The sequence below is a fragment of the Rhamphochromis longiceps genome, linkage group LG10 (genome assembly GCF_057381845.1).
Source record: "Rhamphochromis longiceps isolate RC_006_pf linkage group LG10, R_longiceps_female_GT1.1, whole genome shotgun sequence".
NCBI classification, from domain to species: domain Eukaryota; kingdom Metazoa; phylum Chordata; class Actinopteri; order Cichliformes; family Cichlidae; genus Rhamphochromis; species Rhamphochromis longiceps.
Window position 1 is genome coordinate 18093887 of NC_140566.1, and position 24514 is coordinate 18118400.

Here is a 24514-nt window from a genome sequence, read left to right on the forward strand (position 1 = left end):
CATTAGATGGGCCAATTAGATATGGCTGGCATTCTGTGGTAGAGGAGAGAAAAAACTAACATGGCAGAGGCTTATTGAAGCGGCAGTGCTCTAGCGGTGAGGATGGGCTCGACGGGGCTGTTTATTAACTGCTAAACTCCCACTCTATTTCAACCAGCTCTGTGTTAATCGAGCTTTATGAGCTTAAAAGATGCTTTAGACTGACAAAGATGCATGCATATTAGTCAAGAGGCAGCACCCCTGTCCTTCGTTCTCTCCCCGCTGAGGAGCTCTTATTGCTATTTTAGTTTTTCACTGATGCATCTCTTAGAAGAAGCAAATAACTCCAGGAAATATCTTTTTTAATGAGATAATTGCAGGAAGTCAAACATTTTTGAAAAGATTTTGGAATAACAAAATAGCTGCTAACACAAGTTAAGTTTTGTTTGAGTTTTATTAGAAAGTTTCATGTTGTCAGCCAGTATCGTTTCTTTTCCTGTTTTTTATTTACTAGTTTTTGCCTTTTTATTATATTTTTTATTTCACAGCCTCAAAGGCAACCTCTTTTATAGACACATAAATAATGTCGTCACACTTGTTATATGTAATTTCATGGCTGAAAAATGTAAGCTTGTAAAATTAATAAATGAATATTTATTTTTTTGCTTTGTTCTTTCAGAAACCTAAACAGGGAGCTTGATATTATCCCAAAAAGTGTCAATAACTAACAGGCGGGTGTAGCAGCACCATGGTGGTAAATGCATTTTCATTAACTTATTCTGTAAAAGGCTTAGTGCCTGGAGACAGAGTCTGAATACTGCTGAAATAGTGCTGACTGCCTGTGCTCACTTCTCGTGATGTTGCCTCAGTGAGTGAAATGACTGTTTTTGTCCAAGCTTGTGACCAGAAGCTGAAAGAAATGCAGAGCAAATGGCTCGGCTTAAGAACACTTCAGCAGGGATGATTCTGGCTGTCACTTTGAACCCAGACTGTGGTTAACAGATGGTCTCCTTCTACTGCCTCCTCTCTCCATCCTAAATCTTTCGCTTATTCTCTCCTGCTTTGAATGTTCAGAAATCTACTTTCTTCAAGACTGATCAAGAGCCTAACAGCAGTGTTATATTTAACCTTCTAGGACCCTGCGTCCACATATGTGGACATCACATTTTATTTAGACCAAAATACTCACTTATGCTCTACAAGGGCCTGATATCCACTTACGAGGACATTATACTGCCACTGTTCTATCAAAATTCTAACAAATATCTTCATTTGTGGCTCTCATTTTTCTTAGAAACAAAAAGCAGGTAAAAAAAAAAAACATTTGATAATTCTTTGTTTTTACATTCATCGGGCCCCAATATGCCCAAATGTCAAAGAGAAATTAAAAATGCATCCTCTGGAAGAGTTCGGGTCTTAGGAGGTTAATCAAGAGAAAATGCTTTTCCTCCAGTCTAACTCTGAGATCATTTCTTAAGACTGAACTTTAAATTACCATTTGACTGCTTTCAGTCAGTGCTCCTTATCATAGAGGAGCATCTCTCTCTTGTTGACCATGAGAGGAGAAACGCTGTCCTTTTAGCTGGAATGAACTTTTAATCTCTTGGCATCTGTGTCCTAAGAGAGGAAAGGAGGCCCGAGGCTGCTGCCGTCAGCTCCTGTGTTATCATTTAATTCGACTGTCTACAACCCATGCCTTTGCTCTGTGGGGTTATTAATTTGATATTTATATATTCAGATATAACCTTACCATGACTTTCAAGAACATCACACATGATTGTAGCGTTTTATTCCCTGATATAAAACTGAGAATTGTGGGATGTACAATTCCGTGCGTTTGCAAACTGTTTTTTAGTTACCATGAGAAGACATTTGGTGACAATCTTAACTTAAAGTTTTAAGTTAATGTAGCTTGAGATAAATTTCAGTTTGGAGCATATTTAAAGCCACACTTTCTAATTTTGAACCAATCAACCTCCTTTGTCAATTCCAGGTTGCACTTTCAATTAAAACGATTAATGTAACCTGAATATTGAATATCAAATCTGTATCTTATTCTATGTTTTATTCATCTTACTCTGTTAGCATGCTTTGGAAACCCAGTATTCAAGTTAATCTGTTTGTTGACCAGTTTTTAATATTTAATATTATTAATGTGATTTTATTTAGATAGCTTTTCTTCCAAATATTCTTTTACTGGTTCATCTACAAATACTGGATAGAGTCGATGGAGTCAAATTCCCTTCCTTATGTGGCTAGATTTTTTTTTTCTTTTGACAGTTGTTCTGAATTTCATTTATTCCACCTTTAAAACCAGCTGAAGGAAGGAATCAGCAGGAAGCCATTAATAAGCAGAACAAATTATGGCCTCTGATGAATATGAGTTTCAAGCTTCATTACACACGCTGTCTTTCGCACTGAACAGTGTTAAAGGAAACTGACATCTGTCTGTGAGAACATGTGGTCTAATTAAAAAAAAGTTTAAAAAGTTAATATTAGGGTTAGGCTTAAAAGTTGGTGTATAAATGGAAAAAATTTTCAGTAGGTTTACACACTGACTTACATTACTCATCACTTATAGTTTGTTTTAAATCACACTACAAAAGCAGCGTGCAAGCAAACCTGGATCTGTTACTTTTAACTTTGTGAATTAATTTCTTGCTGTTTGTTTTTCTGATTATTTCTTCTAATTATTATTAAAAATAAAATAAAAATATTATTTAATTATTATTTCTTTTAATGACTTAAACTCAGTCATTTTAAGGCGCAAGGTGTAATCTCTGTCTTAAGGTATTTGTACTTTTGTTGTTAAACAAAAAAAAAGTGAGATAAAATAAAGGAATGGATTTATTGATTAAAACGCAAAGAAAGCGCATTAATTAACATTAACTTAAAGTTAAACATAATAATATTAACAGGGAAACGATGATATCTGTTCATTGTGTCAACATGAATACTTTTTGTACTTCTTTTGTTCTTCAAGTACAAGTTTGAGTGTAGTGATTTTAAATGAAATATTTGCGCACTGTGAGGCTGCTTCATCTATTTATACAGTATACAGGACACGAGTACCTCCAGCTCAGTAGGTATTAACGAGAAATGCTCACAAACCACAACTTAAAACATCTATACTCTTCCACTTGTTCTTATCAGGGTCGCAGGAGCCTATCCCAGTTAACATGTGATGAACGGCAGAGTACACCCTGGACAGGTCGCCAGTCTGTTGCAGGGCTAACGCAGAGAGACAGACAACAATATGCTCTCACATTCACACCTATGACAATTTAGAATCAGCAGTTAACCTAACCCAACTAGGTTATTTGTCTTTGGGAGAGAGCTGGTGAAGGAAAGGACATGAAGGAAATATGGTGAAATCAAAGTCACGATCTTCTTGGTGTGAGGCAACAGTGCTAACCACCACCGTGCTGCCCTGACTTAAAACAGGACCAATGTAACCCCTTTACCTGCTTCATTAGTTATCTTACAAATATCTCAAAGAATCTGTTACCGCATGGTTCTTCTTTTCATATAATACATAATACATCATTCGCCTTTTTGTTGGGTGGTAGGTGTTTTTCAGGAAAAAAAGGGGGGCTATTGATTTGCCATGTCAGCACTGCAAGCTGCACTGCAAGCTCCTACATCAGCGCCTGCGTATGCATGTTTGCACCTGGATGCATTCCCCCTGGGTTACTTTCAACGTGAATGGGCTTGATCAGTTCCGTGCTATAAATGTGAATGTGAAAAACACCAAAAGAGTTCATGTCGCAGTGAGAACGAAGCATTTGACTATTTCACTTTCAAATTAAAATGTCGTTTTTGCCAGTGAATACCAGTGAAAACCAAAAAGCCAGGTCAGTTCTGCTGGTCTTGGTTTAGCTATGAGGAACAAACCCATCCAATAAAATGGCCTCCCGCTGAGAACAAAAGCCTGCTGTCTTTTGTTCCCAGCTGTTTCCTCTTATTCATGGTCCCTTTTTCATTTCTTTGCTATTTTTCATCCGTCTCTGTAAAATACTAAGCTTGCTGCCGGCTCCATTGCAGCACCAATTATTGCTCCTTGTAGGTCTTTTTATATCCTTTTGTTGCCTTCCTCCTAATTCCATGCATCCAGCCTTTTCCCTCTTTCTTTCTCTGTTATCCATCATCAGCTGGCAATTAGCCAATAAGTGATGCATATCAGCTTGATAATGAAATGCATCCCCCCTTTTCTCCTTCTCTAAGCCCTCAAAATAGTCGCCATCTTCTCTTTCACAGCATTCCCCAGTTTTGTATTCCCCACATCATCGTTTTCTCTTCCTCTCTGTGCTCCGGGAGTTCATTTGTCCATATTTGACCTCTGACGAATGAGCTCATCTCTGTTTATATCAGCCAGCCAACTGATCTATGTCAACTCAGTTTAAATGTTCTAGGCTAGGTTTTCATCTTTTAAACCTCTAATATAAAGGATGCTGACAGGTTGAGCCACAGAGCTCTGTGAACGTAGTCCACTCCTCTCTCCAAGATTAGATTTGAATGAGATAAACTGACCATATCTTCAGCTGGTTAATGAGAAAGAAATGCTGTCAGACTGTCAGCAGCCTTAGTAATGAACTCCCAGAGGAGCTCTGGGATAATATGGAAGCTTGGGGAATGCAACATATGTCAACTGTGTGCTGACAAATCAGTGAACAATAAGACATGCTAGTAAGGTTAACTGGTGACTCTAAATTGGCTGTAGGGGTGGATGTGAGAGTTTGCAGTGATGGACTGGTGACCTGTCCAGGTTGTTTCCTGCTTCTGGAATATTACATATAATATTGCTGTTTTTATATTTGCACAATATTCATGCATCAAAGAGCAAAGTAAGTTTGCAGTCACTATGGGCTTGCGGCTGGTCAAAGGAAAGTATTGATAGATACATTCAAACAGGATTTTTTTCCTGTGTTGTTAAGCAACCAACTTGCGTTACAGTGAGGTACAAGTTGTGCTAAATGGCTTAATGATAATTTCATAGCGTCTTTCGATCAGCTTTAAAACCAATTCTTAATCCCTGTTTGATGGAAAAATTTTGAAGCTTGAGAAATGCCGGTAATCTCTTGTGTCACTATTGATCAGGAACGGGGAGATGAGCAGGATTTATGCCGTGCGAGAGAGAGTGTGTAAACTATCTGTCAGTTTTTCAATAGATTAGAGCTCCATTAAGAGTCAGGAAGAGCAGTAATCACTGCAAGTATACATGTTCCAAGTATTGTATGCCTGTCGATGTTTCCCTGTGTAAACAAATCCCTGTATGTGTGTGTGTTTGAGATTGTGTGGGTATATGAAAGACAAGTGTATGTCCCAGGTTAACGGACAAGAAATTGGGGGCAGCAGCAGTGAGACCCTGAGGTTAGAAACCATTTCCCGGTCCAGTGACCCTAAATTCAGTCAGAATATAACCCTGTCCAGTTATAGGAATAATATGTGATCGCAAGAGATGTGAAATACAGAAAATAGGGCAGAAAACTCTGAAGGTAATGAGTTGGTTTTTGTTTTTTTTTGTATTCTAGGTCTGAGTGTGAGTGAGGAGCCTCCTCTTCATAGAGTGACAACTGGCACTGCGTCAACAGATCACCAGAGAGGGGCACAATGTCGCAGCAACAGCCTCCAGCCCCCCTCCACTCCGGCACTACCCCGACGCTACCTGCCACCCCAGTCAAGAAGCTCCCCTGGAGGTCAGTAGTTTTCCTGGAACAGCGCACAGAGTCTTGGTTTGATAAAACTGAAAGCATTTTTTTGTTTTTTCTGTGATTTGGCACAGCTAACATTTCTGCACTACCACACATCAGTCGAAACCCATAAGCTCTGTGTAGTAAATGTAGGAAATATATATTTTACATGCACATTTGTTCTCTATGGATGTGTGCAAAAGAGAGAGATGCATGTTTCCAGTAACAGATTGTGTCCTATTGTCTCACGCTGTGGTCACATATGTGGTTTACAGGCACGTATTGTGCACATATGTTAAAATAATTAAAAATATCATGAGAAATCCACATTAGAGGAGGCACACTATGCAGCATATCCAATCGAGTGCCACCAGGAATAAGAGGATGGAATTGACAGCAGCAATATTCTTTTTCAAATGCATTTGTATTATCATACATGAAGTAACACCAGGCGCTCCATAGTATCGCACTTCACTCTGCCACATTTATATGATGTTATAAAAATGTCCTGCTTCTGCTTGAATAGATGACACAGAGCTACATGTTCTCTTCTGTGACATAAGCGAAATACATTTGAGACAAAACAATGCAGACATCGCTATTGTTGCCAACAGGTTCTTATCAGGGATGCAGACGGTGTTGTGGGGATGAGAAAATATCCTTCACCCTGTGTGCCCTGAGCTGATACAGAGTGTGTTATGAATTATTGATGTAGAAAGTTCCTGGCAACCTGACTCATACCCTTTTTTTATATTAGCGTTGCATTAAGGCTTTTTTTGGCTCTCTATATGGTTGTACAGACTCATATGTACAGTCATGGCAATAAAACAGAAGGTACACCATCTTTGAATTCTAAGGTTTTATGCATCAGGTCCCACAATGAGGTAAATAGAACCTCAGATGAGCACCAACACATGCAGTGTTTCATTATTTATTATTTATTTACCAAAAATCAAGCCGAAATTGTCACGGTCTGGCTGGCAGACCGTGGGGATGTAGGGAGTGAGGACCCAAGCGCGGAGCTCTGTGTGTAGACTGTGCGTTTATTTACAGTGCGGTAAATACTGATGCACAATTAATCCCCGTGCTCCCCAAGACTCCCGCGTGTGTCTTCCAGTGGCGTCCGTGTTCGTGCGCCCCGCTGTCGTGACTGTGCACACCCTGTGCGTGCTGTCCTTCCTCTCCATGCTCCTCCTGCAGGGAAAACAATGGAAGCAGCCGTTAGACACTGACCCCCGCGGGCAAACACGATCAGTACTTCCTGGAGTAACACTGACTTGGGAGTCTAACTCAATGATCCCACATCGGTGGGAGCTCCAAGACTCTCCTAAGTAGCTCCCCCGACGAGCCGTGATCAGCAGCAGGTGTGTGGCTTGGGTGTGGCCAGTCCCCTAGCAGGGCCACACCCACCAGGCCTGAAGGCGCCTGTAAACAAGTGTTCAGACACACCTGCACCCATACACACACCCACACACACACTCATATCTACAAACATGGAGAAGAGGGGCAGCAACACCAAAAATACATATAATATCACAAGTCCATGACTGCCCAGGGATCCTGGGTCGCTCAGACCCAGGACCCTGACAGAAATGCAGAAACTGTATGTGGAAAAACTAAATACACCCCCATGATTAAGTAACTTGTAGAAACACTTTTAGCAGCAAAAAAACTGAAGTAACATGTCATGAGCACGTGTATTTCTGCTTCAGCCTGTAAAAAATAACAACGGTTATTTCATGTAAAAAATATCTGTATCGTCATCTGAACATGTTCTACTTGTTTGGAAAAGGTGCTCATACAAGCATGGTGTTCCGTGTAGGCAATGGGAAATGTAGCTGTGCTATCCTAAACAGCTTCACATCACAAGCATCTGCTGACCTTTTATTTTCAAGTAGCCCATCCAGATTTAAATTCAGATTCTACAAAGCCTCACTGTGTGTTCGAGTCAGTACGGTGATGTGATGTGACAGTGTGTGGCAATAAAGATTCCCTCTGAGAGCCACATTTGCATGATTTTACCAAAACATGCACACTGAACACCGCACACACAGTGTTGCTGCAGAGCAAAAGAAACCTCCAGGGTTATATGGGGATTTGTTCAGGATCAGAGGCTTCTTTCCTGTAACAGGTCTAATTAGTTTCTTTTCAAGGTCTCGCTCCCACTCTCCTGCCTTCTTCACACCAGTCTCCCTGCTAACCTCTTGAAATTTCCTTCCTTCCTACTTCTTTATTTGCGTCACCTCTTTTTTCTCCTTCACTTAGAATTTTTCGCCCCAATTTTCTACATTTCGAGCTCCCGTGTACTTGTTTCAAATCCAGCCACTTGTTCTTACATTCACTATTCTGCAAAAGATTCAATGTGAAACGCAGGAGAATGTTTTTGAGGGTTGAAATAATATTAATAAATCATTGGGAGTTCCTAATTGTTTCCTGTCTTGACTACAAAGTGCAATAGTGTCACATAGACGAAGGAGGATTTTTAGCACATCTGCTCAGCTTCTTTTTGACCCGCAATCCTGTGGGACATAGTTATACTACACAGCAGGGGGGATGTAGCTGGAGATGAAAGCAGAAGGGGTAACTGGAAAGATTGGAAAAAAGTTAGGAGAGGAGGAAAATCAGCCAAGAAATGGAAAAAAGTACAATAAAAAAAGATTGAGGCAGGCAGGCAAAGTCGATTTGACACTCATGTGTGTATATCTGACATGCTGTACTAGCCAAATGTCACTGTGTGATATTCGGAGCCTAATCAACACCTTCTGTTGTGACAGTGAGCAGGAAGGAGTTTCAGCGGAGTTCAGAAGTCACACGTTCTCTCCCGTCCTCTCCAAAAAGGCTGGCTGTGGTTCCTCCCAAACCTCAGTCTCCAGGTAAGTTTTTCCTCTTTGTTATTATGCAAAGTGTAGATATATGGAATAGTGGTTTTCTTTGTCTACAATACAAAACAGAGGTGCTAGAAATCGAACAGTTTGACTCGCACACAGGGGCAGAAAACTATTGATGGTAATATAGACACCTGTGCTTGTCCTACGATGGCAAGTCAAATTGTATGTAATTAAAAAAGCCTGTGCCAGAATCCCGGTGGCTGACTAATTGTACACTATTCATCCTGATCAATAAGACACGTATTGTATAGCTCCACCTCACTCTGCTCTGGGGTGTCCCGCCCCCCAAATATTTCTAATACCCAGATGTGGTTCTAAACAGTTTGAGGTGGAGATTTGTGATATTTAACAATTTCTTCTATGTTGTGGTTTCATCCATGTGGTCTGGAAAGAGCAGAGTAATTTTCTTTTGGGATTGCGGAGAGAATCCAGATGTTTCCTAGCAGAGTCAAACACATCTCCTCAGGCCACTTATTTTCTCACTTTGGTGCTGCTGTTCACCTTTGTCTTTACTGCTACTTTCTCGGACCTCGTCTACTCCTACACGGTCCCAAAATGAAAGCATTTTTCTTCTTTCAAATTCCCAGCATCATTGATTTTGCTCTTGTTTACTGAAATTTGCACACTGTTGTTCCACCTTGAAGTTGCTCTGGACACGATCCCAGCAAGATGCTAGCGAGAGAAAGTGAAACTGATATTCACCTCGTGAATATCTCGGCCTTGATATCTTTAAGAACACCCTAAAAACACACAGACAAACACTTCCATCTATGCTCTCCGCAAGATTTGCCATTACCTTTTCTCATTGTTTCTTGCATCGTTATTTCTCATCCATCCACCTCTCCGCTCTCATCTGCATGCTGCCTTCACACTCATCCATATAGGCTCATTTAGTATTCAGTATCCTCTCTCTAACCTTTCAACTAGAACCTGCACATGTCTAGGTGTGTGCACATGCATGCTTGTGCACATGTGCCTGAAAAAGAGGCAGAGAGCATTTGCTGAAAATAAGGGAAAGGGATTCCTAATAAGGCTTCAAGGCAAAGAAAGGACATTGAGATAGATGGAGCTCTGGAACAATTGCTGACGCTTGCATTTTTTTAACAGATGACATCAAAACATCTCTGCAGTTTTTTACCTTTTGGTCTTTATTTCTGTCATTTTTTCAGAGAGCTACTCCTACTAATGTGTTACATTTCTACCCAAAGCCCTTTGGTTATATTTGGTTAAACGGGTTATAGACATCAATCACCAAGACAGTTATTCAGTTCATCTGCAGCTATTCCGCTCTATCCGTTCGTTGCTCTTTTTTTCTTTCTTTTTTTTTGTATTTTACCCTCCGCACCCCCACCTCCCTCCAAACAATTTTGCACTCATTACCTGGGACCCTGCTCCCCAAGCCCAGCCTCGTGTTGCCATGGAGACCACTCCCCATGCTCCAGCAGGCCTGAATTATAACGTTGAGGCAGGTGATTTGGTGTTCTGCTGTGATTTTATTTTGTGTGCAAGCACATTTCCACCTACAGGCTGGTTTGTGAGTCTGTTGCTAATATAGAGTAAATTTTATGGTATACACACACTCGCACTGTAACAAGGTGGCGCAAGGGTTAATCGCCTTGCTTGTGTGTCAGCTATGATTTAATGATTGTGCCCCTTCAGACACCGTTACTTTGATGTGCCCAAATGTTTCTTTACATATGCATGTTGTAAATAAAACACCCACGTTAGCATAATCGTGGTGTTAAATCGTTATATGAGAGAAGTTTACACATTTATCATGAGTTTAAATGGTTCATTATGAGAAACTACCTGAAGACTGTATTAAAAAATAGATTTAATTAAATTACTACCATTTATCCTGAAAATGCGATCACTGATTCACCAGTTGAATTTTGATGTTTAAAATTGCCAGATTCCATTAAGGATATTTTTTTGGTTTCATGTATTTACTTCCTGTTTGTTACCTCTTTATGCTGGGAAACTACTGAACTGTTTTAAAAGTGCCTCTCCTTTTTGTCACTGTCATTCAACACTAAAACTGATGTGACAGAACACATAAACTTCGGTATATATGTTTAATTGGCTGATGTTCAGTTGATACATTTGTGAGTCCCTAATGTCTTGTTAGTTTCCTTAAAACACACACACACACACACACACACACACACACACACATACACACACACACACACGCTCATTCTAACCTTATTTGATTGTCTTTGTTGCGTGCAGCAGCAGTCCGGGGCTCAGCTCCCTCTGGTTCCCCTCGCCGCGTGGCCCCCCTGAGGCTACAGCAAGAACAGCAGGAGAACCTGCAGAGAGAGAAAGAGGAGGCTCAACAGAAAGAGAAACAGAGGCAAGCGGAGGAGAGAGAAAAAGAAAAGCAAAGAGAAGAGGTGGGTAACTGAGAAACTCTGCAGCACCGTTTGGGCTGTTCATTCTGGTATTATTCTGTGTCGCTTTTCAGGTTCAGAGGCTGCAGGGACGCTGCGAACAGCAGGAGAGGCAGCTGAAAGCTCTTAGAGATGAACTGAAGAAGACTTCGCTGGGTCTAGAAGCTTTCATAGTCACCACTCAGCATTATTGCCTCAAGGTAGCGAACTGGAATGATACTGTGCACAGTATTACTGTAATCACCATATTAAGGCTTAAAGGTTCACCTGCCATCCCATGCAGATTTACAACATAATACCGCAGTCTTAGTGTTTACACCAAGCCTAATATGTATGACACACGTGCACACAGTGCACACGCGTGAATTTAAGGGCACATGCAGTATTTAACAGCATGAAGTGTTCACAGCATGGTCAATGACATGCTGGATGACAAACAGTTTGAACAGTGTGACTGTGGAAAGGGTCTACCAGAGTTCAGTGTGTCACTGATCTGGTTTCATCCAGTTCTCTGGCTAATGGGATGATTTCACCTCTGAGGTGCTGTGGTAGTAATACCAGTGCCAGACTGTCGGGGGACTGTCTGACTTCTTTATGGTCATTGTCTGAGTGCTGCAATCACAGGTCCACACTGCAGATATTCAAGACAGGGAAAGTACAAGTGTGACTTTTGAGTGGATTTGAGCTCCCTCTGCTGGCATCAGTCAAAAACTACAGCTAGAGCATTGTATATAATACTGTGTAAACAGTTCTGTAAAAGCCAGACTTTCTTGTACTTTTTTAAAGTGGTGTTAAGCGGTAGGTAGGGTTTCTGAAGGTCTTTGGCATCATTGGCTGCTTTTTCACTCATTTTCAGTCCTGTACGTGAACCCGACCATTTTCTGATGAATGGCCTTTTGTTTAAGACACTTAACATTAACCTATGAATCATTCACACACAAAAAAACACCTAAACTAGTGTGGTGTCTAAACATAATACACAACTTAGCAAAAAAACTATTTGAAATTGTGTCTTTGGGCACTTTGTTATGTGTCACAAACGCACATATGTTTCCCTTTTCTCAAGCAGAGCCTACCAAAATTACTAAAGACAACATAATCTGACATAAAAGAGTATTTTTGCACCAACAAGAAAATGCAAATTTGAAACTTTTGGTTTGAATCATCGTCATCATGTATGAGAGAAGTAAAGTGAATGTCTACAGCCATCTGTGAACCACAGTCAGGGCTCTGATATGGTTTGAGGCTTTAATCAGTGCAATAACATCTGGAAAGCTTCTGATTAGCAACAGAATTTTTTTTTCTGGCAGTAAAAAAAAATCCCTTACTGCTATTTAAGGTAAAGATTAAGAGCTGTTTGTGGCAGTGTGGATTTTTGGGTACATTTCAAATCAAAGCATGCTGTCCACTACGTTGGTTAATGAATGAAAAACGCATCTGTTAATATACCCATCAACCTTACCTGTAGCCTCACAAATAACATCCTAGTAAGTGAATTGTACAAAGCAGTAATACTCAATTTAGGGCATGAGCTAGACTTTTTTCTACTTTACTAAATTCAGATTATTTAACAGGTTCTTACAATGTTTATTTTTCTGTCAAATCTTTTAAATGTCACTAAAGCAGTCAGTACTGCAGCTAAAATGCCAAACAAACCCAGTGTCAACAAGTTTTTTGTAGTTAAAAGGCCAGTAAATCCATAATTAAATCATTTCAAAGATAGACTATTGGCCTTCTGTTCATTATTTAAACTTTTATTATTCTCTTTGGCCAAATTCAAGGCCAGTCTGAGGTCATTTGAGTTTAAGAATTCCAGTTGATTTGTACTTGGGCTGTGCACTGTGTCAACAATGACGTTCATTTTTGTTTTTCAGAATGAAACCGCAGAAGAAAATCAAAGGAAGTTGTCTTTGGAAATGCAAAAGATCAGAGAGGAAATGGGTAAAAATCAAATCACTTAAAGTAATGTACGGCTGTTACATTAACTAAAGCACAGTTAATGTATTCTAGTTAGAATCACTAGACCATTATAACTACCTATTATTCACACCTGGGCTGTTCATACAGTGAATTGTAAAGGTGTAATCAGTGTAAAAGGCAGATATTTTTATTTTTACATTTTATATTTCAACATAAAACGACTTGCATTAATGATTTCCAAATAGAAATGTTGGTTTTAAGCTTTCTATAGCTGCTAGTGTCCTCATCGCATAACTAGATGACTAGATGTACTTCATGCACAGCCTCAAACTCAGTGCGCTGGGAGAGACTCCAGAGAGAGAAGGCAGCGCTGGAGGTGGCGTTTGAGCGAGAGCTGCAGGAGCTGCAGCTGCAACAGGAGGCAGAGCTGGCTGCTGTGGAGGAAGGACTCAGGAAGTGTCACTCAGCAGAGGCGGAGCACCTGAAGGCGGAGCATCGGTCAGAGATGGAGGAGTGTAGGACTCAACAGCAGGAGCAGGTAGGAGAAAGGCATCGGTGGGAGGTGACTGGTTTGTTTCTGTTATTAGCTGGCTTTAACGTGCACGTGTACACGTGTGTGGCTGTGCGTTAGATCGAAGAGATGACAGTCAGCCATCAGGCAGCCATTCAGGAACTCAGAGACATGCACAACATCACCATGGCAACACTCCATGAAGAGCATGCCCGTACTATGAGAGGTATGAATGTGGGGTTTGTTTAATAAAAAAAAAAACACAATATGATGCAAGCACTGCAGGGAGTCACACCAGCTCTCTTCTTTTATCTTCCTTCTAAATCTGCACATAGACTTAAGGAAAGCTCACGAGCAACAGAAGATCCTTCTAGAGGAGGACTTTGAGAAGCTTAGACTTTCTCTACAGGTATGATACTGAAAAGAAGATCTTTTTTTTAGGTTTAAACATAGACGTCTGTACTGGTACAGTGTGTAATCTTGTATTTTTGTGTGTGCATTTTCTCAGGATCAAGTGGATACGCTCACCTTTCAAAACCAGAGTCTGAGGGACAAGGCCAAACGCTTTGAGGAGGCTTTGAGGAGGAGCACAGATGAACAGATAGTGGTGAGTAAATACCCTGCATATATATACAAAGAGCGCAAACAGAAACTTGGCATACTTCTGAGACGCTGGGTGCCTTTTATTCAAACACTCCCTTTCATTCATTTATTTTTAAATGCGCTTATTTTTTGGCAGGATGCTTTAGCGCCATATCAACACATCGAGCAAGACCTCAAGAGTTTGAAGGAGGTCGTGGAAATGAAGAACCAGCAGATACACCAGCAGGAGAAGAAGATCTCTGACCTGGAGAAAGTGGTAGGCTCAAATAAGCCACCGTAACCAGCATCTTCTACACTGCCTTTTCCACAAATTCGCACTATTTTGAATAGACAGAAAGGTCAGTGTGGTCTGTATAATGATAGATTGCGGTATGGTTGTTTTCTGCTTTTGAGCAGGCCCAAAAGAATGTGTTCCTCGAGGAAAAAGTGCAGGTTCTGCAACAGCAGAATGAAGATCTTAAAGCTCGCATTGAAAAGAACCTAGCCCTGTCCAGGTAAGAGGCATCATCATTAACATTAATGCTCAGCATTCACTACTTCATGCCTACCTCTCCTGTAGGTACATCCAGAGTCAACCTTTGAGGTGAAAGTTAACTTTACCTCCCTTTTTGTCTTTTTCCCTGCAGACAACTGTCTGAGGAGAACGCAAACCTCCACGAGTCCGTTGAGAAGGAGAGCACTGAGAAGAAGCGCCTGAGTCGGAACAACGAGGAGTTGCTGTGGCGTCTCCAGACCAGCCCTCTCGTGTCTCCAGCGTCCTCCCCGCTCCACCGCTCCTTCTCTACCTCACCACTTCCCTCATCCCCATTATTTTCCTCTTCACCTGTAGCAGGGTGTGACTCCCCCACTCACTGCCATGGCTGTCCTCAGCAGGCCCAGTACTCCTCTCCCTCCCACAGAGCTGCTGCTACCAATCAGAATCTCTCACCGGGACCAGCCACACCCACACACAGGGCAGTAACTAATCAGAATTACTCACCCACCCATGTCACACCCACGCACAGGGCATCACGCAGTCGCTGTAATTCAAATACTTCTCTCAGCTCTTTGCAGAGATAAGTTCTTTCCCTTCTCAATTTTCTCTTCTGACTCATTTGACCTTTATTTTATTTTCTCTTTCCCAACCTTCAGTTTGTTGTTTTTTGCAAGCCTGTGGTTTCCAGTCATCACAGCATAAACTGGACAGACTGTACACTCAGTGCTAAAGCAATGAGGTTACACAGTCCTGTACTTTTATCAGGCTCTACAGCTGTTGGTGTCCATCATATGAAAGTATCATCATACACAGAAACACAATGTGGATACATACTGTGATAATGACAGCAAGCTCCTTTTTCCCAGCCCACACTTTTACTGAAATAGTCTTGACTTGTAGGTTGTAGATAATGTATGATAGCGGCACAAACGGTGCTGTAAACTTCCCCTGCATGGGTAGTTGTGAGTCCTGCACAGTACATAGTACAACAGTGCACATTTACAGATGGAAAGTAGCACACTGCTGGCACCACAGCACATACTCTGGGGTGGTACGAACACAAATATATCAACTATGTAAAATAAGCTATAATTTCTAATTGGGATTAGTTTCCCATGCTTTCATGAAATCATGAATTAATGTTTCTCCTTTTTTGGATTGTATCTCTAAAAAAATCCCTAACAAAGCGCCTTAAACTGGGTCCTGCAACCTCACCAGCAGAGAACGACCAATGTTTTATTTATAAAGGACTTTGGATAAAGAATTGGTTTGTATATTAAAAAAAACACCTAAAAGTCATGTTTCTTACCTTCCTCAAACTGTATTTAAAATTTTGTAATTACTTAATTTTAGCTGACAGATTTACTTGGAACCCCAGCCATTTTTATCAGCAAAACACAAAGAACTTATGTCTTTTAAAACCTTGCCAGGTCTTCCTACACATGAGCTACTCTTCACTTCTGGGATCCCTCAGGTCAACTTGCAAAAACTATGTCTGCCATTTTGGATTTACCTCAGTGGGAATGTGCCGTCTGTTGTGTCTCTAGCTCAACGGCAACGTCAACAAAAATCACACAGCTACCGCGGAGCTCAAAGCTAAGGGGGGAAAACCTAGCACAGGAATCACTGTTTTAAATGTTGTGGATTTCTTTATAAAGAAACGTTTCTATCTAATTTATTACATGTGTTTTGCTACTTAGCAAGCATGTACTGTGAAAGTCTTCCAGTTTTAACATGGAACTTATTATTGCTGTGATTTGTCTATTTATTAAGCTCGAGGTGTGAAGAAGATAAATGGCGTTAGTTACTTATAAAATATCACCTACAGGTCACAAGTCGAACGTGATGTACCTGAGGAGAAAGCGGATATACTGCATATTATGTGACTGGTTGTCTTCACACATGCAGTTTTTTGCAAAAGTTTTGCACCTCTGAGGAGACTGCAAAGTTTTTGAAGTGAAACCCTTTTGTTCAGACCCTAATGCCCAGATTCTTGTTTCATTAACTTTAAAACTTTGCAGCATGCACAAAATCTATCTTACTATTTAATAGCTAGCTAACTTTTAAAGCATCAAAGCTTTGTTAACTTAACAGACCTTAAAGATTTTTATAAGACAACATGCTGTAAAGAATGTAATTTGCCCACTGATGCACAAACTTCTGCAGAAAACTGTACATTGATGGTGTCGTATGGTAAAATATAGTATCTATAAGCTATGTAAATTTTCAAAAACGAACCCTCCGTTTACCTCTTCGTGGTGTAGTACAGTAACGTAGTCCTTTCTCGGTCTGTTAACTTCTTCAGATATTCTTCTGGTTTGTTTATCTGAACAACACTTTTTATTCTTTGATTATCATGTTGTTGCGAGCTACGCTGGATTTCCGGTGTGCGAGAATATATTGTTCAGGGAGTTGTTTTCTAAAATTAGATTAGAAATCCTTTCTTTTTTTATATAAATATAGAGAGAGCTTCTCAACACAGCATTATACATTTCCAAGATATTCCCCAAGATAATTTTTCATTTATATCAAATACAACAGAGAAACCAACAACTGATATATACAAATGAGAAATATTTTATAGCACACAGTATGTTATACCTGCCTCCTGTACTGTACTCTTCAGATTAACTTCCCCTCAGGGTCTTAATCTCTCGTCCAGCTTCGAACAAGCCAAGATCAAATTTGTGTACAGTATAATCTCAGATTTACTCACAAATAAACAACAACAACAACAACAACAAAGCTAAAAAAGTCCAGATATGTTAAAAAGGGGTCACTGTAAATACATCAGGCCCAGGAGAAAAGATGAAGTTGGCAGCGCTAATGGGAGCATGAGTTAGATTTAGAAGCTGATCAAATATTGTTAATAGTTTAATAGATGCATGAAAGGGGGGAATAGGGCTGCGTCGGGGGGCACCAATTCTTAACATTTCTAAAACCGCCCCTGGTTACATCTTCTGTTCACTTACAGATGAAAATGTTACCAGCATGTAAAATATATGGCGTTTCTGAGTTACCAGTTTTTCATTACCTTTAACTAAAGTTGTATTTGCTATACCAGCACTTTTGACAGTCCTGAAAAGAAAGAAAGAAATAGAAGCGGGATTCTTTTCATGGATCTTTTTTTTTGTATGAGACGTACACAGGGTTAACTGTTCTTAAACGAGCAAATGTTGGCGTTGAAAAGGGGGGGGAAAAAAGTATCTCAATTGTGACTGATTTTGTACCTATACTAACAGTTTTTGAGAATGTCAAAAAGAACATGCCAGTCAGAAAGTCACTGTGTTTTCAGTTTTTTTAGGACCACAATTCACCGACACTGAAAGATTCTTTAGGTTTCTCCTAAAAAGTTATTTAAGCTGCAAAAAACTACAGTCAACATGGATGCAACAAAACTACTGTTTACAAGTGACAGCGCAAAGTTACCAGTGTCGTATTTAATGAATATTTCACCACTGAATGGACTTTCATTTCTAAACAATAAACTGGTATTGTAGTGACCCTGCAATGTGTCCTGTGGACATCTTACTATGTGCTGAATGTCAAAAACCTAACTACTGCGTTTTAGGGTTTTTTTTTTCCTTTTTTACAATTTGTTCATGTGATTTTGTTTAATATACAAGGACCTTTTGTCTGACGACTATGTAGCAGCCATTTAACATGTAGCACTTGGCTGAGCCTCCCCGTAATACACGAGTAATTTATTCCATTTATTAGGGGGCAAAATGCCCATTTTAATATTTAAATGCTGTCGTAGCAAATGTTTGTCGACTTTCAGCTCTTAAATTTGAATTTGTGTGTGTAAACTATACAAAGACTCATTTTGGAACTGGTAGAGGAACAAGGTTTACAGAATATTGTTTGTTCTGGCACTGATTGTACGTTTGAATGTAAATACATTTACAACATGAGCTGTGTCTTAGTGCACCAACAGAGTAATAGAAGCATGTTTTTTGTTTTGTTTTTCTTTTCTGTCTTTGCTGTTTTATCGCTCTCCCTTTCTCTTATTTAACCTCTCAGCATTTGTGATTGTCAAAAATGTAACTGTAGCGTAGGAGACCTAGAAAATGAAGAATGAAATAGTTCATCAATGTAATGTGATGCACAGTATGTTGATGCCTTTGATTTGTTCTTTTTGGGGGAGAGCAGAGTATTAAAATGTTTAAGAAAAGTGAGGGAAATCCTTGTGTTCATTTTAGTAGTACTAACGTGTGTTTAGCTGCTGTATATTCAGAGCTAGTTTAATAGTTCAAAGCCCTGACTTACTTTTTGTCATCACTTGTCTTTTCTTCAAACAACAATCTTCTCATCTTTTAAGACGCCACGAAATAATTCTCTACACAAGATGTTACTTCTTTTTATATTACTTTTATTTTTGGAAATGAAAGAATCTTTTGGTAGTTAACAAATAAATTCAAAAGAGAAATAACATAATCTGTTAAGCGATGAGAATATAAACTATAAAGAATGTTACAAACACAATAATTACAAAGCAGCAAAAGCTTTGTTCATTTACGGAAATATAAGAAAACATTCAGTCATTCATGCACTGTATAATGAATTGCAGACAACTTACTGGAAAAGTTTATCAGAATATTGTTCTAGACAAATAACAACAGGTTTAGTCAAGTCACACCTTGAAGTAAACATGAAGATTTTCTGTGATTACTGTTTGGCATTCGCAACAGCTTTTTGTTTTTTTATGCACATATATGCAAATCAGTCGTTTGATTCAAGCTTCACGATGAGCAACAAGCTGAGGCGTCATCAAGCCGGCGACCTCACTTCCTCATGAAGTGGGAAATGACATCCATGGGCAGGGGGAAGATAATGGTGGAGTTCTTCTCTGCTGCGATGGTGTTGAGAGTCTGGAGGTAGCGAAGCTGAAGGGCTGAGGGAGACTCGGCAATCACAAGAGAAGCCTCTTTCAGGGCCCGGGATGCATTCATCTCACCCTCTGCTGCGATCACCTGTGCGTGGATCAAAACAGAGTGAGTAATCAGGAAATGCAAAATAAGTCATTTAAAAGTCAAAAGCGTGAAATGAATAATGCACTTCTAGGAAGTATTTCATGTGCGACATTTCCAGACCTTAGCCCTGGCCTCTCGCGCAGCCTCGGCCTCAGCGGCCATGGCCCTCTGCAGCTGAACCGGCAGCTTCACGTCTTTTATCTCCACACGCTCCACCTTGATCCCCCAGTTGTCTGTGGCTTCATCCAAGTTAGACTGGAAAAGTCAAGAAGAAGAGATGATCACAGCTACAGCTTACAGTGTAAATACAGAGTATGTTTGGGAAACAGAGCAGATACTACGCACATCCGAGTCTTTTTTTAGGTATTAGAAATATGATGCCAAAAATAAAATGGAACTGGGTTTTTCATATTCAGATTCATCTAAAGGGGATTTTCTGGCTTCTGAAAAACCTCTAAAAACCACATCACACACGTTTTATACCTGCATGCTGTGAGCGATGCCCTCGCGGTCAGACAAGACTTCAGCCAGGTTCTTGGTTCCCAGGACATTTCTAAGGGTGGTTTGTGCTAGCAGACGGGTGGAAAAGTCAGCATTGCTAACATTGGCCACAGATGCGATGGGGTCACTGACGCGGAAGTAGACCACGCCATCTACGCTAACTGTAACTGAATCTTTGGTCAGGATCTATAAAAGAAATACATATACCAGCATGATGAGTCATTTTATAATGCTGCAAGGGGGCAATTTTACATCATTTTGTTGTTCGTCTACAATCCTACCTCTTGTGGTGGGATGTCAAATGAAATGGTTCGCAGATCCACTTTCACAAAGGAGTCAGTGCATGGCAAAACAAAGAAAATTCCTGTGGACAAAATAAATAAAGTAAATACAAATTCTTTTGTCTAAGAACCCAACAAATGTGCAAACCCTGAGCGTTTCTACCTGGTCCTTTAGGCTTCCTGTCTGTGATGCGGCCCAGTCGGAAGATGACAGCTCGCTCATACTCCTGAACGATCTGCAAGACCAAAAACACAAGCTGAGTTCATGTTCACAGCAGCAAAGGAAACTGTGGTTTCAGCTCCTCAGCCCACTGTGCTTATTTAGTTATCTCGCTCACCTTCAGACAAAACCAGATCGTTATGGGGAAGAGCAGAACTGTGAACAGGCCAGCGAGTATAACTATGATCCAGCCGCACGCTCCCAAAGACCCTGTGCGTTCGGCTAAAGAGAGAGAAAAACAGAGACGGCGTGTGTTTAAATGTGTTTGGCACACTTTGACACCCATACGTGGATGGAGAGGAAAGTTACCTTGTCATAAGTATTAGCTTTAATCACGCTTACATAGAAAATTGGTTCTGATTCGGTGAGGTACACAAAGATCTTCTTCAAGCTCTCAAGCTTCAGCTGCTAAAAGATCAACAAACTATTCAAAAGTGGATTACGTGCCGACAATTGTAATTAATATTTTCCCACAGTTCATAATGGTCTTATTGTTGGACTGCTCCTCACATTTCCAGCTTATCTTAAATGTTGGGTATAAACAAAAGGTCCGTGTCAACCATTAAAATAAATATTTTCTTTGTTATTGTGATACCTATCTGTGTATATTTCCTCAGATTTCCATCCTAGAGCAAACACAGATACACAGAGAGCTAAACTGTTAGCGTACACATGAAAACACTCTCCCATGCTCTGTGCACACACTGAAATATTTACTCACGCAATACAATCTTGGGATTTCTGCTTTGTTTGTGAAAAGAAGCCATTAAAAACAGAGAAGGGTCAGTGTATTCCAGACTCATGGTGTACAGTCTTTCTCTGCGGTTTTGTGACGTGGCCATTAAACAATGATGTTTAACTTTATGTTGGATTATTAAGCAGCATTAGGGAAATGTTGTAATGTTGAAGCGTAAGTCTCAGCTTCACGGCTAATTTATCTGCTTATTTTATACGTGAGCTGGTTTTCATTGGGAATAATAAAAATAAAATGAGCGCCTGGAATTGTAACAAGGCAAAAAAAAAACTTATCTGAGACATATAAGTACAGAATGTCCCAGATGACTAACCTGCTTAAATTTATTGTGGATCCCTTTGGAACTGGAGGTGAGATCTTTTGGCTTTCTGTATCTACCACACAGGACACCTGAGGGACGGCTTTTAACCCTCATCTGCCAAGTAGGCCGCCACACAATGCAAAAGTGCGTGGGTGGAAACCAGAGCGCAGGCACGGGTAAATAAGAAGGCCTGTTTACACAGTTGTAATTCATATTTTCCTTCAGACAATTACACTCACACTCAGTTTTCCATCCTACAGTTTACACAAATGTTTAGTCATGCAATATCATCTCCTTTAAAAAAAATTAATTTGGGAGAGGTGCTATGTGTAATAGGTTTCACCTCTAATAACAGCATTTGAGCCTCTTTATATGGTTTACAATAAAAGCATTACAAAATGACTCCAATGTGAATCACTAAACAGGGCTACTATAGGATGATCTTAAGTATACTTTAATATAAAGTTGAGAGATGACCTTTATTTTGCTATTATGCTCTGTGGTATCTTTTCTGTGGTAAAAAAAAAAAAAAAAGAAGAAGAAGAAAGAAAGGTGTTGTTTATGCCTTCAAACAAGAGGACATCGATCAGCAACAGGAAACAGCTTCCTGTGGTTTGAATGTGTTGCTGTGAGACTGAGACCACTGTACTGAAGTCTGCAGGCGTTTCAATCCACCTTGCAAACCCACCTCAGATGTTTCATATGTTCTATGGCTATTATTGGGCGACCGTGGCTCAGGGGGTTGGGAATCGCATCTGTAACCGGAAGGTCGCCGGTTCGATCCCAGGGCTCTCTGTCCTGGTCGTTGTGTCCCTGGGCAAGACACTTTACCCTACTTGCCTACGGGTCTTGGCCAGAGGGGCGATGGCGCGATATGGCAGCCTCGCTTCTGTCAGTCTGCCCCAGGGCAGCTGTGGCTACAACTGTAGCTTGCCTCCACCAGTGTGTGAATGTGAGAGTGAATGAATAGTGGCATTGTAAAGCGCTTTGGGTGCCTTGAAAAGTGCTATATAAATCCAATCCATTATTATTTAGAAGTTATATATTTTAAAAATAATACAAGATGATCATGTTATTTCAATCACAGCTTTCATTGTGCCTGTTTTTAATATCTGTATATTTCATTTTAGAGAAAAAATAATAAGCATACTTGCATACTTTTAGTTGAGTTGTAGAAACTTAGCTAAGACATTTAAGGAAATCTTAGCTGTCTCAGTACACTAACCGATCTCTGCACCCAGGTAATATTTTACCTACGTCAAAAATAGAAATGCTGCCCGCACAGCTATCCGTTTGGCATTATCTTGTCCGACAGGCTGGTGATAATAAAAACAATGGGGTAAAAAGTGATATGGAAACAACCCCTTATCAACGCCCACATAAAGGACATTTCCATACATGCGAACATGACAGCGCTTCCTTTTCACCAGTGCACACACACATAAAAAAAGTCACATGCTTTGGGACTGTTTGTCTTGGTGGCATGTGATTTCTGTCACTATGACGATAGAGTCAAACTATAACCCTAGTCTGTTTAGCTGCTTTCCATCTCCACACCGACTATACAGATATAAAACTGATACTAAAATGACTCACAGAACAAGGATGATATTTTACATGTAATTGTTGGCCAACAATAACACTGTGCCTTGTTGGAGAAGGATATAACTCTGTTCTCGAATGAAGTAGTAGTAGTAATAGTAATAGCTTACTTAGCACAGCCAGCAACAGGATATCGAACCCTAAAAACACGAAGTAATAATAATAATGATATTGAAAGTCAGCTTACATATCAAGTCCTCTTTGCTCATTCCTCTCCTCTTCTGGCTTTCCATCTGGTCTTCCATTTCCATATGCTGGTAAAACTGAGAGTGGTTAGTAGGAAGTGCGTTTAGAGAGAGTTTGTTGAAGTGTGCCTGAACTGGAGCAAGTGCGCCTTTTAAAGAAGCCCTGCTGCAATACAATGTGGCTCAAGGTGTAGGCGTGGCTCTGATTCAGGGTCAATCATCGCCACAGTAACAGAGTACTATCGTCATGATTCTTCCAGGCAAATGGATAATCTTAGAGGCTGTAAAATTCTAGATAGCACTTGCAAAAAAAGAAAAGAAGAAGAAAATCAAAAACCACGTGACATGTATGAACCACATGGGAAACAGTACAGTATATCGATATATTTATTACTATAAACTTTTATTTCTGCTGTGATGTTTACATAAAAAAACCGTATTATAATTTTGTATTTTCATTATTTTTTATTTCTTAATGCTTTAAGTTTAACACTAAAGATCTTCGGGTTTTATTTCATTTTAAGATAGACGGATAGATAGCAAAGAAACAAATCATTTAAATCAAATAAGATACAATTTGTGTTCACGATTAAAATGTAATTTATAGTAAGATGTAAGCTGGAAATAATATAATTAAGCTATAATTACATTTTAATAATTTCCCCACCATGCTTCTGTCAAATAGAAATGCATTCCTTTGTTTCCCTTACTACTAGAATGAGGAACCAGTTAAAGCCTGATGTTGAAAACAGATTTTGTGAAATGTTGCAAAGTACACTTCACGTTACACACAAAAATGTCACTCCATAACATTGCCCACGACCTGAACAGTACAGTGTACGTACGATGTAAAATGTAATTCAATTTACTTATGCTGTACTTTTACTATGTAGGGGAAAATCAGCCAGCCAGCTTTACTGCTGAGGATCCATTGGAGCAATAACCCTTTTTACTTCTGTAATTCCCTAGAAAATTAAATACATGTATACAGGTTTAGATGAATAATCCTAATTGCACTGACTGAAAAAGTGTTTAATAGTTTTACAAAAAAGCTAAACTGTACAAAACAAAAATCACAAAAAGTTTTTTTTATATATAATTAGCAAACATATTCTGATCAAAGAACTCAAATGGAAAAATTTTTTCCATGACTAATTGACACATGACTTTGTGTGTTGAGCAATAGCGACGCTTGTGATAAGCTTTGCATATGGTGGGGTAAGTGGAACGTACGCAGG

General features: G+C 39.9%; 2 protein-coding genes across 3 annotated transcripts in view; one reads left to right on the plus strand and one right to left on the minus strand.

Moving 5' to 3' along the window:
- The window catches only part of mtus2a (microtubule associated tumor suppressor candidate 2a), a 45979-nt gene extending 27353 nt beyond the window's left edge, over positions 1 to 18626 (plus strand). Inside the window, exons 5-16 of one of the 2 annotated variants that reach the window (XM_085420664.1) lie at positions 5511 to 5675; positions 8444 to 8542; positions 10790 to 10953; positions 11025 to 11150; positions 12825 to 12891; positions 13194 to 13408; positions 13502 to 13607; positions 13717 to 13790; positions 13890 to 13988; positions 14121 to 14240; positions 14378 to 14478; positions 14611 to 18626. In XM_085420664.1, the coding sequence (XP_085276790.1) occupies positions 5511 to 5675; positions 8444 to 8542; positions 10790 to 10953; positions 11025 to 11150; positions 12825 to 12891; positions 13194 to 13408; positions 13502 to 13607; positions 13717 to 13790; positions 13890 to 13988; positions 14121 to 14240; positions 14378 to 14478; positions 14611 to 15043 (1769 nt within the window). In that variant the 3' untranslated portion in view covers positions 15044 to 18626. The remainder of the gene's footprint in view (positions 1 to 5510; positions 5676 to 8443; positions 8543 to 10789; positions 10954 to 11024; positions 11151 to 12824; positions 12892 to 13193; positions 13409 to 13501; positions 13608 to 13716; positions 13791 to 13889; positions 13989 to 14120; positions 14241 to 14377; positions 14479 to 14610) is intronic. The other variant, XM_085420665.1, reaches the window with a different exon arrangement.
- Positions 18627 to 18814: 188 nt separating this feature from the next.
- stoml3b (stomatin (EPB72)-like 3b) lies at positions 18815 to 23546 on the minus strand. The gene is made up of 7 exons (XM_085419608.1): positions 23279 to 23546; positions 20553 to 20656; positions 20378 to 20450; positions 20215 to 20297; positions 19916 to 20119; positions 19553 to 19687; positions 18815 to 19432 (listed from the first exon to the last, which is right to left on the minus strand). The coding sequence occupies exons 1-7, from the start codon at positions 23340 to 23342 to the stop codon at positions 19244 to 19246; spliced, it is 852 nt and encodes a 283-aa protein (XP_085275734.1). The 5' UTR covers positions 23343 to 23546; the 3' UTR covers positions 18815 to 19243.
- Positions 23547 to 24514: the final 968 nt, after the last annotated feature.

What these genes read in the sequence shown, in the direction of transcription:
- stoml3b (XM_085419608.1), bottom strand. Translation starts at nt 23,342, where the DNA reads ATGGAAATGGAAGACCAGATGGAAAGCCAGAAGAGGAGAGGAATGAGC. An exon ending in GAGCAAAGAGGACTTGATAT is followed by an intron (nt 20,657 to 23,278) that starts GTAAGCTGACTT and finishes CTCTCTCTTTAG; the next exon opens with CCGAACGCACAGGGTCTTTG. An exon ending in CGCGAGAGGCCAGGGCTAAG is followed by an intron (nt 19,433 to 19,552) that starts GTCTGGAAATGT and finishes ATCCACGCACAG; the next exon opens with GTGATCGCAGCAGAGGGTGA.